Here is a 17,355-nt window from a genome sequence, read left to right as displayed (position 1 = left end):
TGTGACACGGTAGGGATAAAGATGTAAATTCTTGTGTAACATTGCGTGCGTTGTTCTAACAGAGAGATTAATTTGCTGACTAAATTGTCGAATAGATGCTTTTGGTGAATTAATTAAATTGAAATTAAATTTAATTAAAGTTCAATTCCACTAAAATCGAAACTCAACTCAAAAAAAGACGTTACACTCACAAAACACAACTGATATCTGTCAAAGAAGGCATCATCCCTTTTTCTTCTTTCATCAAAAAGTCATAGCTAGCTTGATAAACTTTTTATTTGATCACCCGCTATGTGGTATGTGGTATGCGGTAACACACCTGGCTATGCTTATGCTTATACGCAACAAGTACAACAGACTTTATTATCGCACTTGAAGTTTGCACAGCGAAGCCGTTGGTCCCGTTTGTGTAATCATATAAGTCATATACCTACCTCCTGCAATAATGTATCGTACAAAGTTGTATCAACGACCGTTCAGAATGTTTTCAAATCGCCAAATATTTATTGAATATAAATTCAGTTCGAAGTTAGAGTAGAAATAGGCTTTGTGGCTCCATAAATAGTAAAATTTAGGTTCTACTTGTGACAGTTTTTGCGAACAGAAAATGAGTTCTTTATACTAAGATCTACCTTCAGATATACGAGTATAACCAAAAGCGTAAACTGTTGTTTTAGTTGTCGCGTGTGAAAAATCACGAGTCTAATAAAATTCAGCTTACTTACATTATTGCATGGTGTGTAAAGTAAGTCATTACATGTGCGAAATGAGTGGTGTAAGTAAGATTTATCTCACGGGCGTTGATAGAATAATTTTAAAAATCATTTTTAAACAGAAAAGGTTCTCAGGATGTGACTAAACCGTGCCAGTATTTAATAAATATAATTAAAAGACTTGAAAATATTTTATTTTTCACTACTGTGCACAAAAAATGTATGACAAGTAAAAGTTTAATTTTAGAAACATCATTTATGGAAAAATAATAAATATTTAAATATTAATATTGAAATTACAAGTGCTTAGGAGAAAAGAACATTTCAGCAATATATGTAGGAAGTTTTTATTATTATGCCCTGTTAATACCATTGGAAAATATTTAATGGACAGGGGTGTTACCCTACTTTAGCTAGGCTAAAATACGTAATCCGACGAGTCTCTGACAGGTAGTGATTGAATAACAACTTTACTAAAACTTCGATTAATGTAACTTCGGAAATTAATAGTCTTTCCTATTCCTTATCGGTCAGCACCAATTCCTGAAGTTGGCTAAAGTTTAAGGTCCTTCCCTTAAGTATTTGTGATAAATAGAGTGATAAGGTAAATACTTATCATTCAACAATAACATAACTTAGTAACTTTAAGAATATAATTGACACCGGCTTTAACAACAACATCTACTAAACTGTAATTAGTGTTTCTCACTAATAATAATAATAATAATAATGAGTACATTATTACAGTAACCATACTGTAGAATACCTCGATGGGCAACTTTGTTGCGCGATACCAGATTAGAATAATTCATGATGGCAAAAATGTTAAAAATTATATTATTATTATGTATTACGATCGTTCCATATTTCCTGTTTATATTCCACGAATTTCAGACAAATAATGACTTACTTTACCACACGTCGTGCGGTAATAATTGTTTTACTGCACGCCGTGTGTTAATGTAAATAATGGAAAAAAATGAAATTTGACTCGTAATTTTTCAGGAACGAGAACTAAAATAACGATTAACACATCACTTCTACATGTGCAGGCAGAAAAAAAATTCTAATCCCAAACTTCCACGAAAACGAAAATCAATTTTTTTTCGTTGCTCCGACTGCAAAAACAACCACACCTACTTCTACTTTGACTTTAAATTGAATTTTTATTCAAATAAGAATGTGTCGATTTAAAAATATATTACGAACGGTAGTGGATAAACTTTTATGCGCAACACGTAAAGTAATACATACATTATAATGGCACACAGAGCTAAAGGCCTCGTTGTGCAAACTTCACGCGCGTGCGGTAATAATGTCCATATCTTACTTGTTGCTTAAATAACTGTTACAATGGAAATAACATTAAAACGACTGCTGATTCATTCTGTGACTCAAACTGTCAGTTATTTTGTGAAACACAACCGGAAATTTAAAATAGAAAATTTAATCCTGAAAAAATGGAACACATTGTGTTTTGGGAAGCTCTAATTAAGCTCAAATGAGAAATAAAAAATATTTTCACAGATTGTTTGAAATTTATATTTCTTTGTTGGATTTTTGCCACAGGAAGGAAAACTCTTATTGCATTCCCAATAATCGAACAATTAGATTCACAAAATATGTTTGTTTTTTTATTTTTGTTCGGGACCAGGGGCATAACCAATTTTCTTTTTCTCTTTTACACAAAATATCCAACTAACAAAACACTTTCTTTATTACTCCTCTACTTTCATTCAGTAATTTACTCTCGTGTTTTCTAGAATAATATTTTTAAACATTGTGGTAATTTATAATTTATCAATGTGAAAAATTTCCCTTGCACAACTGCACCCGGACTCGTAATCTTCTACTCGTCACCCACTCCCTTTGTATTCATCTTTCCTTCGTCAATGCGACTTTTGATTAGCACGATCAGGTGTACGACACGAATAACCATTTTCAATGGCGTCACAACTCCAGGTGCACTCGAGCGGCGGCGTTCAGCTGCGCCACCGCCCGAATAAAATACCCCGGTGGAAAATTTACATTTTCGTCGCCGAAATTTCACAAACCAAAAAAAAAACAGGAAATTTAAATATTCAACAACGTCGATATAACTCGCCTCCGTCGTCCTCTATTTGTTCTTGTAATTGCTGTGCTATTTTCAATTCGTTCCGCCAGACCCTCAAATTATAAATTGGCTCGGTTTTTCCTGTTTTCCTGGAAGGACTGTCGTCCTGAATTGGGGATAATTGTCCGCTGAGATTCGTGCTTTAACGTGTGCAAGGACTTATCCACGAATCGGCGGACGTCGAGACTTCGCATTTCGTAAACAAGGAGGCCAATTTGTGAATTGTACGCTGCATGGTTTGTTTTTATTGGTTGTTATTTAATAACAAGGCCAATCACTTAATATGTTTGGTTGTCCTTCCCTTTTTTCAGAACTGAACAATTTCATAACTAACTCATATTTTCAATTACTTCATTTTTTTGTCACATTTATCATCGAACTGTAATTACGGAAAATGAAGTAAATAAAGACAAATACAGTGAACTTAATATGTTGCGGCAGATTGTCGTAATGTACTTATATTTCCAGAATTATTTACTCTAAACAAAGGAATTTGCTCTTTCATTAGATTGCTTGAGATTCTTTTATTAAATATTTTTATTAAAGAGAAAATGTCATTTCAGTTTTTCGTGTTTGACCACAACAACCGTTGACGTCATTTAATCAAAATTAAATCCTGTTTTGTTTTATTTGACCACTCGGAAATTAATCAAATCAAATCAAATTAAGCAAATGGTATTTGCTCAGTTTAATTTTATATTGCATTGAGTGAACTAAACGTTTTAAACGTTTATCAAAAAACTGGAACAAAACAAATTGTTGAAAAAATCTAAAATTGATGGTTATTATTATTATTATTATTAGATTCAAGATTCAATGTGACGTGTCCTCTAAAGTTCTTTTTTTTTAAAAAGGATGCGAATAGGTACAGAAGAAATTTTAGCAGTTTTTAGAATTTTTGTCTATCTGTTTGTCTGTTTGTTTCCACTTCACTGAAAAACTAAACGATTGATTTTCGTCAAACAAAGCTTGTTAAAAAGAGAAGCTTACTGATTGTATTCGGCACTTTGTTTCAACACTATATGACGTCAGGGAGTTGGACAGTAACGATAAATCTGTGCCGAGTATATCGCGGATATGTAGTAGGTTCGCCTCGCGCTTATCTTAATTTCGTTTTCGAAAGTCATGTCATAAGGCATAACTCTGTTATTTATTTATCCAGTGATATCAGTAAATAAGAAAATACATACATTGTTAGTCTTTGGTATAAAACTATTAATATTATCATGTATGAAGTTGCCTTTTAATAAAACTTTCTTTCACTTTCTTAAGCTGGTTCGTTTTCTTATTTTAACAAAATTAGATAAAAACTAATCAAAAATAATCATGTACACTTGAGAGACTACAGTCTAATAATTGTTGGAACATATTATTTATTATCTTAGAAACATAATACTTCTACAGTTTTTGATAAATCCCTGATTAATACAGGGTGTCTCAAAATTCGCGAATTCCGAAATCAGAGCGTTGTAGAGGATCACTTCAGCAGTCCAAATATGGAAATAAAAAAAATCGGGACTCCCCACAAAGATACATTGGTCTGAAAGTGCACTCTTTGAACTGCGTTTTCTTCAAATACAGGCTGAAAAGTTCAGTGTTTATTGTTATTTATGGTGTAGATGATTGTGAAAAATAATAACGTTAAACAATTTTTTTGAAGAATACCTTTACTTTGGAGTAAAAAATCTTAAATTTTTGTAACTTTTCTTAAAAATGGAACGGCAACGTAACTAGAATAGTATTTTGTCACTGTGGATATGATTGAACGAAATTAAAGTGCTTATATCTTCTTCAGGAAAAGCCAATTTTTTTTCTAAGTATTTTTGGAGCTCCACTGGGTCCTTCCCTACAAAGCTCTGAATTCGGAATTCGCTAATTTTGAGACACCCTGTATATCAAATGAACGAGTAAATTGGCTTTTTTCGTGTAAACCAATGGCAAAAATAAAGAATTTAAGCGGATGAAGGATGACGTTACATGATTCGTAAATAAACATTTGTCATCGGCCCTACCACATGTAAAAAATCAAAATAACCTTGTTAGTGTTAAGTCTTTGTAAACATCGAGTTCGGTACGGAATGATAAAGATAAATAAGAATTTAATTGAGCAAAAATATTATTTAAATTCCTTCACTTAACGTAAAACTGTTTTAACTCACAAGCTCAATAAAAAATTTCCGATATTAATGCTCCGAAATAAAAATATATCCAATTTTGAAAAAAACTTAAAAAGAAAAGTCCTTTGTGATTTAGGCCCGTCGTAAGAGAGTTTGTGTAGTAAAACTTAAGCTAAAGAAAAATCTGTTCAATGGTTTTTTAGTTATAAGCGCACAAGAGATACAAACATACAAATACATACACCATAATACTATACGTACAAATTTTACCTTTTACAATTAGTTGAGGCAAACACTTGAGGAGTCCTTCAATTCAATAATTTCAACATTATATACTTAATTTAATCAATTAGACAAAAAGAAATAAAAAACCACGAGTATTTGAATCGATATAAGTTGCTGCACTGCTGACCTACATATAAAGTTATTTTATTAACGAAACGGAATGTTTTATTTGAATCATTTAATCGTCCATATTTATTGCTGCTGTTATAAATAACCCATTTTATGATTTAAGGTGGAACTAGCGAGTTTAGAAAAATTTACGGTGGCACATGCAAACGCAATAAAAAGCAAAATACATATATCACGGACAATTAGAAAACATTTGATATTTATAGTGCTGGCAAAGCTGGTAATTGTGAGCAAGGACAACTCTCGCCGCACGTTTTAAAAAATGAGTACTCACGACGCTTGATGAATGTTTAGTCGAGGTGTGCTTTCCCTACTCACCTAGAGCTTTCCCGACGCCGCGATTCCGCCACAACACTTCACTTTACAACCGCCGTTCATTGATCAAATGAAAGCAACAGCAGAAATTACGCGTCCTCTCACGGACACGCCACTAATAATAATCGAACATGTGAAAAAATAATCGTCAAAGTGTGATTTTTCGCGCTATTTTGGTACCGGACCGGAATATTTTAAATTTCGCTTTGTCGAGCTCGTCTTCAGACGGTCCAAGTGGTGCACTCCGTGCAAAACAAATAAGACTTATTACGAGACGGAACGGAAGGACTTATCCGTCCTAGAGTCGTAAGCTTGATTTAATTAAGCTGAACAGCTTACGAGTGTCGCTAAGTCGCTTTCGCGTGCTCCACGTTATAATTCGTTGTCTTATTGTAAATAATTAATTACGTTATCTTGGAAATTATGTTTTAGACGGCAATGGAAAGTGGAACTTACTTCACTCCGGGTTGCCTCTGGTCTACTCTCGCTCCGGATCCGCGTGCATCAACTAGCAAAGTTAATGCCGCGCTCGTCATACATATATGGATAGCAAATTAATTAGATTAATTGCACTGATAAAAAATAATAGCTTTGATAAGTATTTACGTATTTATTTGTGTATGTTCTTTGTTCTCTTATTTATCAACACAGACTATTAGGTTTTTCCCCACACACAGCATTCAGGCCGCGTTAGCGACATTTGATCGACGTAATGACAAATTTCGAACAAATTGCAATGCACGTAAAATATTTTTTGGCCTCCTCAACTCTAAATGACATGTTTACACATTTTGAACAGCTAAGGTATCTTGATTTTTACCCACTAATCAAACTATCTGCCATTTTACCGCACGGAGTGTGTAAAATAACAAGAAAATTTTAAGCTTTCTGGAACCTCAAAAAAAATGTTTGGCGTATCACAACTAAAGTCCATTTATACTAAGACAAGATACCGCTACCATTAATCCGCTCAGTTTTAAAAAATGAACAGAAATTAATTGTTTTTTCTAAAGTCTGATGGCGCTTTCTTGTGGTGTAAATCGTAAGCGTGTCAGTTATCAATCTTTGACAGGTTTTGCAAAATTACTGGTACAACAAATTTCAAAATTGAGAAAACAAGTACTTAATGGGTCGTCGGCCAAAAAGATTAATACATTACTAATGCGGTAGGCATTTTACATCGCTCGGTTTTTGTTAAAACACTCCCGCTGCGCGGTCTAAAAACCTCGCGCTGTAAAATGTAGCCTACCGCATATGTAATGTCAGTTGCACAAGGAGCAACCAACGTTTGTAATAATACAAATAGTTTCTCGTTGATCTTTATTTTTCTTTTATAATTTTTTTTTTAAGAAACATTTTCCTACAGCGAAGATGAAAGAACAAGTAGCTGGATAATCTTATCCTCAGGAAAAAATTATGCAATAATTTTGATTTGAATTTTTGTTCTGAAATACCAGAATTGCTCGGAGCATCAGTAGTAGATTCATCTTGTAAAGTTAATTAGAACCAATAAAATATTGCGTTTGAAAAAAAATTCTCTTTGTTGCGTTTTCGACTAAATCTCGAATCGGATTACATAGTCCAGAACTCGAATGCGATAATATTTACAAATAGGTCTTCCTAAAAATCCACAGTATTATCCCTCCTGGCGCACTGATAAATACGGTTCGCCCTTTTAATTTTGAAAATTGTGCGCACCTGTCGCACAATAAAATCCGTGCAATAAAACTCTCAACTAACTTACTAAAATCAATACGACTTATCTTTTTTATTTAGTGTGTGCACAAGTAATTTGAAGCGATTTTTATCGCTTTAATAAAAACGCGTTTTGTGCAGAGGTGTGTAATGATGCCGCCTCTGTCGGCAAAGAGAAAACTGGTGATTTTTATTTTTCCATTGAGTGGTGACGATTCAGCAAACAGATGATGGACGACCTGTGCTTCATCAAACTCGTGTTGTGTTTATTTTTTCTTAAATAATCCGCCAGTTAATTTTTCACTCCACCGGAAACATCGCCGATAAATCTGCACTTTTTCGTAATAACGGGAGAAGGAAAAGTGCTGAGCGGCTGATAAAATAAATATTTAAACATCACTTCCAGTATCGTAACGCAAATAAAACGGCCAGTTTGCGTGATTTTTTTATCTCAGTTATTCACTTCACCGAGCTTTGATCAAACCTAACACAACATACATTATATCTGCAGGTGATTCCCACATGATTTCACTTTTGTCCTTGTCCCAAATATAAAAAAAAAAACTTAAATTAGATATGTTAATTAAATGGTTTTTCATAATTAATCAAACAACTGCTAAAATTATGTACTTTGATTTGTTAATTTCCAAGTAAATCCTGGGTACAGATGCACAAACGAATATGTAATTTTATAATCCGAGAACATGTGTGGTCAGGATAAAAAAAAAACTTCCTATTGACATTGTGAGATTAGGTTTCCTTCTCTAGATGCGACAGATTATCCGGTTTATTTTCACTCAGACAGCTACCACAAAAATAAAATCCGACACTTAAAGTTGGTATTAGCTAGTTTAAGGGGATATAAAAGTTCTCAAGAAATGTGTAGGTCACGCATTAAACTTTAATCCACATTAATGCAGAATTACAAATGTGGACATCTTTTCATTTTTTACAAAAAAGACTCGGGAATTTAAATTAAACTCAACTCAAAATTAGGACATCAGAGCAAGCACACTTGCCGTCACCAAGGTTGCGTTATATCCTTGTTTTGTTTTAATCCTTGGTAGATGCGTCTCCTTTTTACAAAATTTTGAAAAATGAATGACGGAAAAAATGCTAACAAATTATTTCATGTTAAGAACAACGAAAAATATCTGGAATCAGTTTTAATAATGTTTCGCAATCAGTAACAATTAATAATTTTGATTTTAATTTTTTGATCTATCACGTTACAAATTACTCAAAATATTTTTTGAGAAATGCCAACCTGACTTTTTTTCATTTTTACTGCCCAAGGGGTAACAGTATGTCATTAACAAACGCGTAATGAAGGCTATTACCTACAAATACTATTAAATTTCATTCTGGTGGGTAATAACTATTACGTGCGAGCTGAATATGATACTCTTTAATAAAAAACGTAACTCGCGATTTGCAGCATTTCAAAATAATCACGGCAAATGAATGTTGCGCAACTTTATAGATCATGTGATTATTTGCACAGATTGAATTGGTTACAGTTGGTGGAGTAATGAGCCATTACTCACGGCCGTGGATAATGAAACGGATTACTTAACAGCAGGCGATTATATAATGAATTTTCATTCCTGTTAGAGAAATTACGCGCTTTCCACCCAAAAACGCCTAATTTCCATTGAGGTAGTAGAAAATGGTTTTTGGGTTCTGAACAGGAATTTTTCAAATTTAATTTTCTCAAAAAAGATTTACCTGCTACGTTCAACTTATTAAGTAAATGTTATTTGATTCTCTCTTTATGAATCAATTTCATTGATGTGCTTCATCTAATTAATTAGTTTATTATATGCTGGCTCAATGAAGTTGTAAAATATTTTATATCTGCGTTATAGATAAATCTTATTAAGCTTATGAAAGATGTGATCATCGAGATTTTAATATAGGTACATTAACGCAATAAAATTTTTAGAAATAATAAATAATTATTCTTTAGGTGTATTATTATTTTATTACGACATTGGCATTAATTTTACACTGTCGTCTTTTTTCTCATGAAATATAAATGATGGCTGACTGTATGTTACAAACAGTAAATATTATACAACTACACTCACTTAATGTCCTTTTTTGTTATTTATAAATTATTTCGTCACCAGAACTGTAACAACTTAGTAGAGTAAAAAATTAATGTAAGTGGGACAAATTTCTGTGCTAAACTAAATTAAAATTGCTTACAAAAATTTCCGAGAAATCTTTATTTTCGTGTAGAATTCTAAAAATAATCTAAAATGAATGTACTATACAAGGGTGGTTCATCATTTAATGATGAAAAAAAGTTAAAAATCGTTAGAAAATAGTGCCGTAGCGTGTCATTAATTCATTCTGGCGTTATGCAAATATATGCACCGAAAAAACCGAATGATAAGAGTGCATTGAAAACAATAAACTCGACGTTTGACGTTTTTTAAACAAAACTGAGTCTCGATCCGAACTGGTTACGTCCCACATTTACACCACACAAAATGTGACCCGACATTTCGTTCACGACGGCGCGTTCTGTCTCAAATTTGTCACGTGCCAACTGACTACGTCATCGAGAACATCTGTTGCGCTCGTAGAGGTATTGGATTCTTTCATGGGCTATGACCTTGGAAATATCTGCGCGATAAACCTGTGAAAAACTTGTAAATGTAAACTGAAAACGTCAACTACTTTACATGCAAGTAGACGAGAGAGACGACACTAACGTAACGAATGACGATGTTTTCCGGTCAGTTTGCAGCGGCTACTTGAGACCGATATTCGTCGCTTGCACAGATATGACTCATAGCCCATGAGAAAATCCAACAACTCTAACTATCGCTCCGACAAGAAAAGTATCAATAAACTAGCTACACGCGAGCATGCTGTCGGATACTCCAAAGAATAATAATTTTGAGGCTTTTGCCACAAAACTGTTTTACTTCTTCTTTTTCTAGCGTTATAGTTTGGGGGGGGGGGGGGCGTGCTCTTGTGCCCCCCGGGACCAGCCGCCACCCGATTAAATAAACATCATCTCGTGTGTCGGTTCATTTTGACGTGAGAATTCAAGTAATTTAATAATTCTATTGGGGAACTCATACGATGTCGATTGTTAGTTGATTGAGTTAATTTCTGTCAAAAAAAAAAAATTAATTATCTCACGTTATTTAGCCATTTCGGCGGAGCACACGGTACGTAAAAAATAATTTGTGTACACGAACGTTTTCTCTTTACAATTGTCTAGAGGCACATCACGAAACTCGTTTTATTTATCCGCCAGGAAATTAACACCCATCAATAAGCTTTGGATTCAATAAACTTAAAAGGACGCCGTTATCCTGTAAGCAGAGGACGTGATGCTTCATTACACCGGGAAATTCATCAAGATCACGTGTCAATTAATCTCGTCAACACACTCCTAATTGTGCGTCCATTCATCACAACCGGTTCGGTCACGTGCCACCCCCCACCACCCGCCAACATCCAATCGTCCGTCATCTCACCGTTCTTTCTTCTGTTTCAGGGACATAGACATCGACATTTCCGGTCTGGCCTCCCTCAGCTGGCTGACGACCAAACTCAAGTCCTGGGTGATCGGCCACCTACGTCAGAAGGCCCTGCCCGTCCTGGAGGCTTACGTCAGGGAGTCCCTGGTCCACGCCATCACCAACACGGATTGCGTCGCTCAACTTGTCGATTAAAATGATATTTTTTGCAATTTTGTGTTTTTGTCGACGTCGACGGATGACGCGGTCGTGTTGCGGCGCCGTCTTCAGGGGGCGGTTTCCGTCTAATTAAATCGGTTTTGTTTTGGGGGACGGGCTTCGATGGTGGCGGAAAACGAACGAGCGAGGCTTTTTCGGGTCGATCGATGGATCCTCCGAACACATAAACAAGTTTTCTTGTACATCTCGCCCTAACAAGCACTAAATCAAATTGAATAATGAGCAGACGACCACTGCAAATTGGTCGGGCAAATGGCACGGTCGGGGTTTGTGGGGGCGTTTTGTTACCAATCAAAAATTGGGGACGGTAATTGTGGCGGTGGTGAGTGCTTCGGTTTGGTCGGGGACGAGGGGAAAGGTCCTGATTGAAAATTCCAAGTTGACGTCATTTCGGCCAATCATTCCTAATTATCGAGAGTGATTCCTATTTTTATAGGCTTTATGGAACAGAATTTTTAGTACGTTGGGGCCAATTTGTTTTATTTTGGCGTTATCCTTATAAAATAAATAATGCATAAATAAATTCACAGTTTTTGAAAACGTGCAGCAAGTTTTGAAACAAATAGATAATTGGCACTCTACAGTCAATAACATTTTTGATTTATTGTCTCAAGGTGTTGTTCAGTAATTGATCTTAATAAATCAATCTTTTCAGTATTGACATTCAAAGTGTTCCTCTTAAAGCCTCGTTGTAGAACGCGTAAAAATATTTGACGTACGAAGGACGTTAATTAACGCCATGCCACACGGGCACCATGCTGCCCACGCCAAATTTTATCAAACAAATAAAAATCATTAAGTATGAATTATACAGTGCGTTTGTAAAGTTCGCAATAAATTTCTAAGAAAAATCCTCGAAGAGGTCAACTTTGTTTAGAAAGTATGTATCTACATATTCTTCAATACTTTACTTGTGTTGACTGTTGACAGCTTTTCATCTCCTAATTATGACGTCATCAATATTTTTTTTAAAGACAACCCCCACTTTTTTCTTCTTTTTCTGATAGGCCTTCCCACTACCTAAACGATGAATGAAAAAAAAATCATACCTTACATAACAATTTTTTTTGAGAAAATGACAAATTTTGCTCCAAAAATTTAATTTAATTTTTATTGTAAAAATTTTAATTGGTCTTAAAAAACAAACAAACATCTAAGGTTACCAATAACATTCAACGCAAATTTGAAACTGCCTCCCGCCAACCATTTAGCACTTACCGATTTTGTACACTGCGCTCAATAATGTCAGAGCTTATTTGTTCCATTTCAGCGCGAATTCTCTGCCGCAAATGTTCTAAATTGTTTGTTCCATTAAAATAAACCTTCAATTTTAACTACACCAATAGAAAAAAAATGTTTACCTTAAAAATTAAATTAAATTTTCGAATTATCAATTGTCATTTTCTCAAAAAAAATGTTATGTAAGCTACCAATTTTTTTTTTCTCATCATTTAGGTAGTACGAAGGTCTATCAGAAAAAGAAGAAAAAAATGGGGGTTGTAGTTTAAAAAAAAATATGTATTGATGACGTCATGAAAAGATGAAAAGTTGTTAACATAAGTAAAGTACTGAAGAATATGCGTTTTTTAAAAACAAAGTTGACTTCTTCGAGGATTTTTCTCAAAAATTAATACTTACAGTTTTATCGAATTTATTCCTAACTTTATGAACGCACTGTATAGTATTAAAATATTGTTCGTTCAAAATTAAATTAAATTATAAATTATTGTAGTCCAAGTTGGCGTGAAAACTAAATATGTATATGTAAAATTTATGGTTGCCACTTCATATGAAAATGATCAAAATTATGTGAATAAGTATGAATAAGTTAGAGTTATGTTTGTATAGAGCGGCAAAAATTTCATAACATGGGCATCGCTTGCTTCAACTACAATCATTTATAATGACCCTGTAGAATCATTGTACTTACATCAGGTAAGTATTGAACTTTTCTTTCTAAATCCACTAAAAATCTAATATCGCTTGTCATATATGGTCTTCCTCTTACCATGTTAAAACAGAATATTGGGAAGTGCCGTTGGAGCTTTTATTAGGCCCCGGAGATTACAGTGAAGCTCTGGTGAGCTTTGGCTTTATTCATTTTCAGTTAACAAGCCGTAGATGCCGTTTCTCAAAGAATATTTTCACCAACATTGATAACAAAGAAGTTGCTACTTCTTTAGATTTACTGTATTTGCTTATATTTTTAACTTTTTTTTCCGAAAAATTGCTTACAATCCCCTAACCAATTTCTTTATTAGAAAATTTGGTTAAGGTTACAACGCTGTCAAAGTGTGTCAAATATCTAAAACCTGTGCTAAGCATCCGCTTCGAATGCTTGCTACAAAAATCCATATTTTTCGTTACTACTCAACTCTCCTTCCCAATTTGGTGAATGATTTGTGTATTAAAACTTAAGCTAGAGAAACACTCTAACTATTGGTGTAAACCCCATCGAAATTTGTTCAGTAATTCTTTAGTTAAAAGCGAACAAAACACATACATACATACAAATTTCACCTTTTACAATATCTCATGAATTCATGATTATGCGGATAACATTAAGATTTACTTGAAATTACTTTTACTTCTTTACACGTAAAACAAATTGAATTACGTACGAGTGAATCATTTATGTAAATTGTTTACTGCAAAAGTAAAAATCGTTTACTTTTTATTTGATCGGACTGAGATTTTGTTTCCATCCGTTACGAGCAAATGACAGTGACAACATTCAAATAAACATCAAGACAGCAAACCATCACCACTCTCACCACACATTCGGATCAAGACGATATAATTAACCAAGTTCTTTATATTTAGCAGTAACTGTCAACGCTCGAACGTTTCAATTCATTTTAAAAATGTATAGCGGGTGTCCCATCACTTGTGTCCCGAAGGAAAATGACTTTAAAACTAAATTATATTTATATGAAGGTATTATAGATGCATAAATACTGTTCACCGCCACAAAAATTGGGTATTACTTTTTTGCTAAAATTAATTACCTAGGTACAGCAGGCAAAAAACTATCACTTTAAAAATTAAATTTTGTTCAATGCAGTTCAAATTTAGTATACGTTTTGAAAAAATGGTAGAGCAATAAAATCCGTGATTAGAACTTAATTAAAATGTTTTGATGTAAAGATATTTGGTTAAATTAATTTTGGCCGTTCTACTTTATGAAAATTTATTGCAGACGAAGATTTATGAGGGGTGCAGTGTGTTTGACGCCGTACCACAGGCAGGTACCGCTGGAACCCTCTTGAATGGTCTTCGTACCATAAATTGCGGACAAGAATAATACCCACAAACTTAACTTTGTCTTCCATAAATTTTTATAAAGTAGAAAGACCCAAATTAAATTAACCAAATATCTTTACATCAAAACATTTTAATTAAATTCTAATTACGGATTTTATTTCTCTATAACTATTTCATAACGTATACTAAATTTGAACTGCATCGAACAAAATTTAATTTTTAAAGTGATAGTTTTTTGCTTGCTGTACCTAGGTAATTAATTTTAACAAAAAAGTAATACCCAATTTTTGTGGCGGTGAACGGTATTTATGGATCTATAATACCTTCATATAAATATAATTTAGTTTTAAAGTCATTTTCCTACGGGACACAAGTGATGGGACACCCGGTACATAGTTGCAAAATGGTGAACAGGGATGATAAAAATATAAACGTAAAAATCGCACTTAGATGTAAACTTGACACAGATTCGACTCGTCTTTTCCAACCGATTTTATTCCAAAGTTAAATAATCCCATGCGACGGTTTTACGACCAGATCAATGCCAAATTAGAGAATGATATTTATTTTTGTGGGATTTACAAGTGCACTCTTATAAATTAAAAAAAAAAAAACGAAAAATTCAATTTCGCTAGGAAACTAATGCAAATATGTAGTTTTCACTAATGTTTGTCCATCTTAAGAAAATTTAATCGTAGTCAGATTTGGATCCACGCTGTTCACTTTGTCTTTGTAAATAAAAGACGAAAATACATTAATCTGATTAGAAAGGGTTCCATTAATGAAGCAAAGAAGTTCTGCGTCAAAATGGCAAATAGTTTCCCTTTATTAAAATGAAGGGAAACTATTTGCTATTTTGAATGAAATGAAATAAATGTAATTTCATTTCTCTTTCCATTTAATTCTTAATCTTAATTCACAACCCTTGAGCTTTGATGTTTCTTTGAATTTTCAACAGTTCGTTAAATTTTTCCCTCTCATATCCCTAGACGCGACCAAAAAAAATCTACAGCTGGACAAAAACAGCTTGGCACATGTCTGATATGCATACCGAGTGGACTGAAATCCCGGTAATTGTTCACTTTAACTACTTCTGGAATTTTCCCGTTTTTTCTGGCTAGACAGCCTCAGGGCGTCCTCCTAGATCGTTTCCCACCATTCAAACCTTGTGCAAATGAATTTTCCTTACCCTTTAGTTGTACTAAGACATTGGCGCGACCTTGAAACACAACAAGAGAGAGAAAAAAGGCATTTGCACAAGGTTTGAATGGTGGGAAATGATCTAGGAGGACGCCCTGAGGGTGTCCAGCCAGAAAAAACACGAAAATTCCAGAAGTAGTTAAAGTGAACAATTACCGAAATCCCTCCCACTATAGTGGGGCGCACTTCTACTAATAAAATTTCAATTTTTACCTTGTTATAAATAATGAATATCATTATTAATATTAATGTCGATAAAAATAATCGAAAAACACCTCTCCCGAAAAGGTTTTACACTTCATCAAAATTCGTCATTGTGCTTGTGTCAAACCTCATAATTGCAGGGTTCATATTTCCAAAGATAAATGAGTCGCTGACCCATTATGGTGACATAATGAGTTCACATAGAATCCAATCACAAAGCAGATGTTGATAAATTAGTGAGAGCAAAATATGCAACAGTCTAGAAACTTCAAAATATCGTCGCGTTTACGGGAGTAAATCCTTCGTTAGGATTCAGTCCCTTTTAGAGCGTTTCACGTTCAAAAGAGAGACGATCCCTCTCTTGGTTACAAGAAGTGGAAACTGAACTGTCATTCGACCACACGAAGTAATTATAATGTTGAAAGCGATTAGAACATCGACGAATATTGTCGACTACCGAACTAGATATTGCAGGGAATCTATTATTAGACCAGGTTTTAAAAATATTGTGTGAAAATGGTGAAGCATAAAACTGTCACACAATCAAAGATATTGTTAGAATGGTACATTTGGGGTTGTTCACTTACGTCAATTTCTTTTAGTTGTCTATAACTAGAACTAATTGGAGTTTACGTTACTCCGCTGTAGGAATCCTCGGAGAGATCCTTGGTGTTGATCTGAAACAAGAAATGGGAACAGTGAGTATACAGTGTCTCATTATTATGGTGTCAAATTTCAGTTTCGCTGCATAAAAATAGAAGATGGACGGTTTTCGAGTGATTGGTTCTAGAAAGTGAGAGCTTAATGACGTTTCTTGTGAACCGCTAAAAGAACGGTTGTTTTGAATTTCGCATTAAAATTTGATTTAAGGGGTCAGGACTATTGAAGGATAATGAACAGATATTTCTCACCTTGTTTTCATATTTTTATTGAACAAATATAATGCCACATAAACTGTAAATGTTATATCCAAAGATTTAAAAGAAGCTTTTGCAAGAATTTTTTAATAACAATAAACAACGTTTATGTTTCAAACTAACACATTTTGGAACTGGCGAAGTTTGGTTCGAGACTATTCCCAAGATAATTTTATTATTATTATTATTATTAAATAGATAGTCTACATCACTGGGCTCAGATCGAATCCTTGCAATTCCCCAAGACAAAAGCCAACTTTGCAGCTATAACGAGCGTTCAAACAAATTGCGGGCATGATTTTCCCGCTCTCTTTTACAAACGTAAGTCGTCTTCTTGGTCGGAATGCTTTGACATTTCCCCAGACAAATAACCTCACTTTGATTATCATTTTAATGTAAATTAAATAATTGAAAGTAAGAACCATTGTGTCTCACTAGAAAAACCAGAAAAATTTTTATCGGTTAGTTCTGAAGTGAACTATTTTTGCAAAATAAATAATTCACAGCGCCGAATAAATGACATTTGACACGTGACGAAGCAACGTCATACGTTAGCTCAAACAAAAGCGTGCATCAGCTCACTTGACCACAATTTTTTTAACGCTCTTTACTAAGTACCGTGCTATCGAAAATAAAAAAAATCGAGGTGGTCGTGATTAATACGTTTCAGTTGGCAGCACG

At 34.0% G+C, this 17,355-nt stretch overlaps 2 protein-coding genes across 10 annotated transcripts in view; one reads left to right on the top strand and one right to left on the bottom strand.

The window, feature by feature from the left end:
• The window catches only part of LOC138138787 (uncharacterized), a 96,677-nt gene extending 85,595 nt beyond the window's left edge, over positions 1 to 11,082 (top strand). For all 8 annotated transcript variants that reach the window (XM_069058855.1, XM_069058856.1, XM_069058853.1 and 5 more), the window contains one exon: positions 10,888 to 11,082. In XM_069058855.1, coding sequence (XP_068914956.1) covers positions 10,888 to 11,065 — 178 coding nt within the window. In that variant the 3' untranslated portion in view covers positions 11,066 to 11,082. The remainder of the gene's footprint in view (positions 1 to 10,887) is intronic.
• The window catches only part of LOC138138784 (histamine H2 receptor-like), a 117,036-nt gene that overhangs the window by 54,614 nt on the left and 45,067 nt on the right, over positions 1 to 17,355 (bottom strand). The window contains exon 2 of one of the 2 annotated variants that reach the window (XM_069058850.1): positions 16,345 to 16,434. The gene's annotated coding sequence lies outside the window, so the exon portion shown is untranslated. Of the gene's footprint in view, positions 1 to 6,128; positions 6,172 to 16,344; positions 16,435 to 17,355 lie in introns of those variants that run through there. The other variant, XM_069058851.1, reaches the window with a different exon arrangement.

This window comes from Tenebrio molitor, chromosome 9 (genome assembly GCF_963966145.1).
Source record: "Tenebrio molitor chromosome 9, icTenMoli1.1, whole genome shotgun sequence".
Taxonomy (NCBI): domain Eukaryota; kingdom Metazoa; phylum Arthropoda; class Insecta; order Coleoptera; family Tenebrionidae; genus Tenebrio; species Tenebrio molitor.
This window is presented reverse-complemented; position numbering and strand designations above follow the sequence as displayed.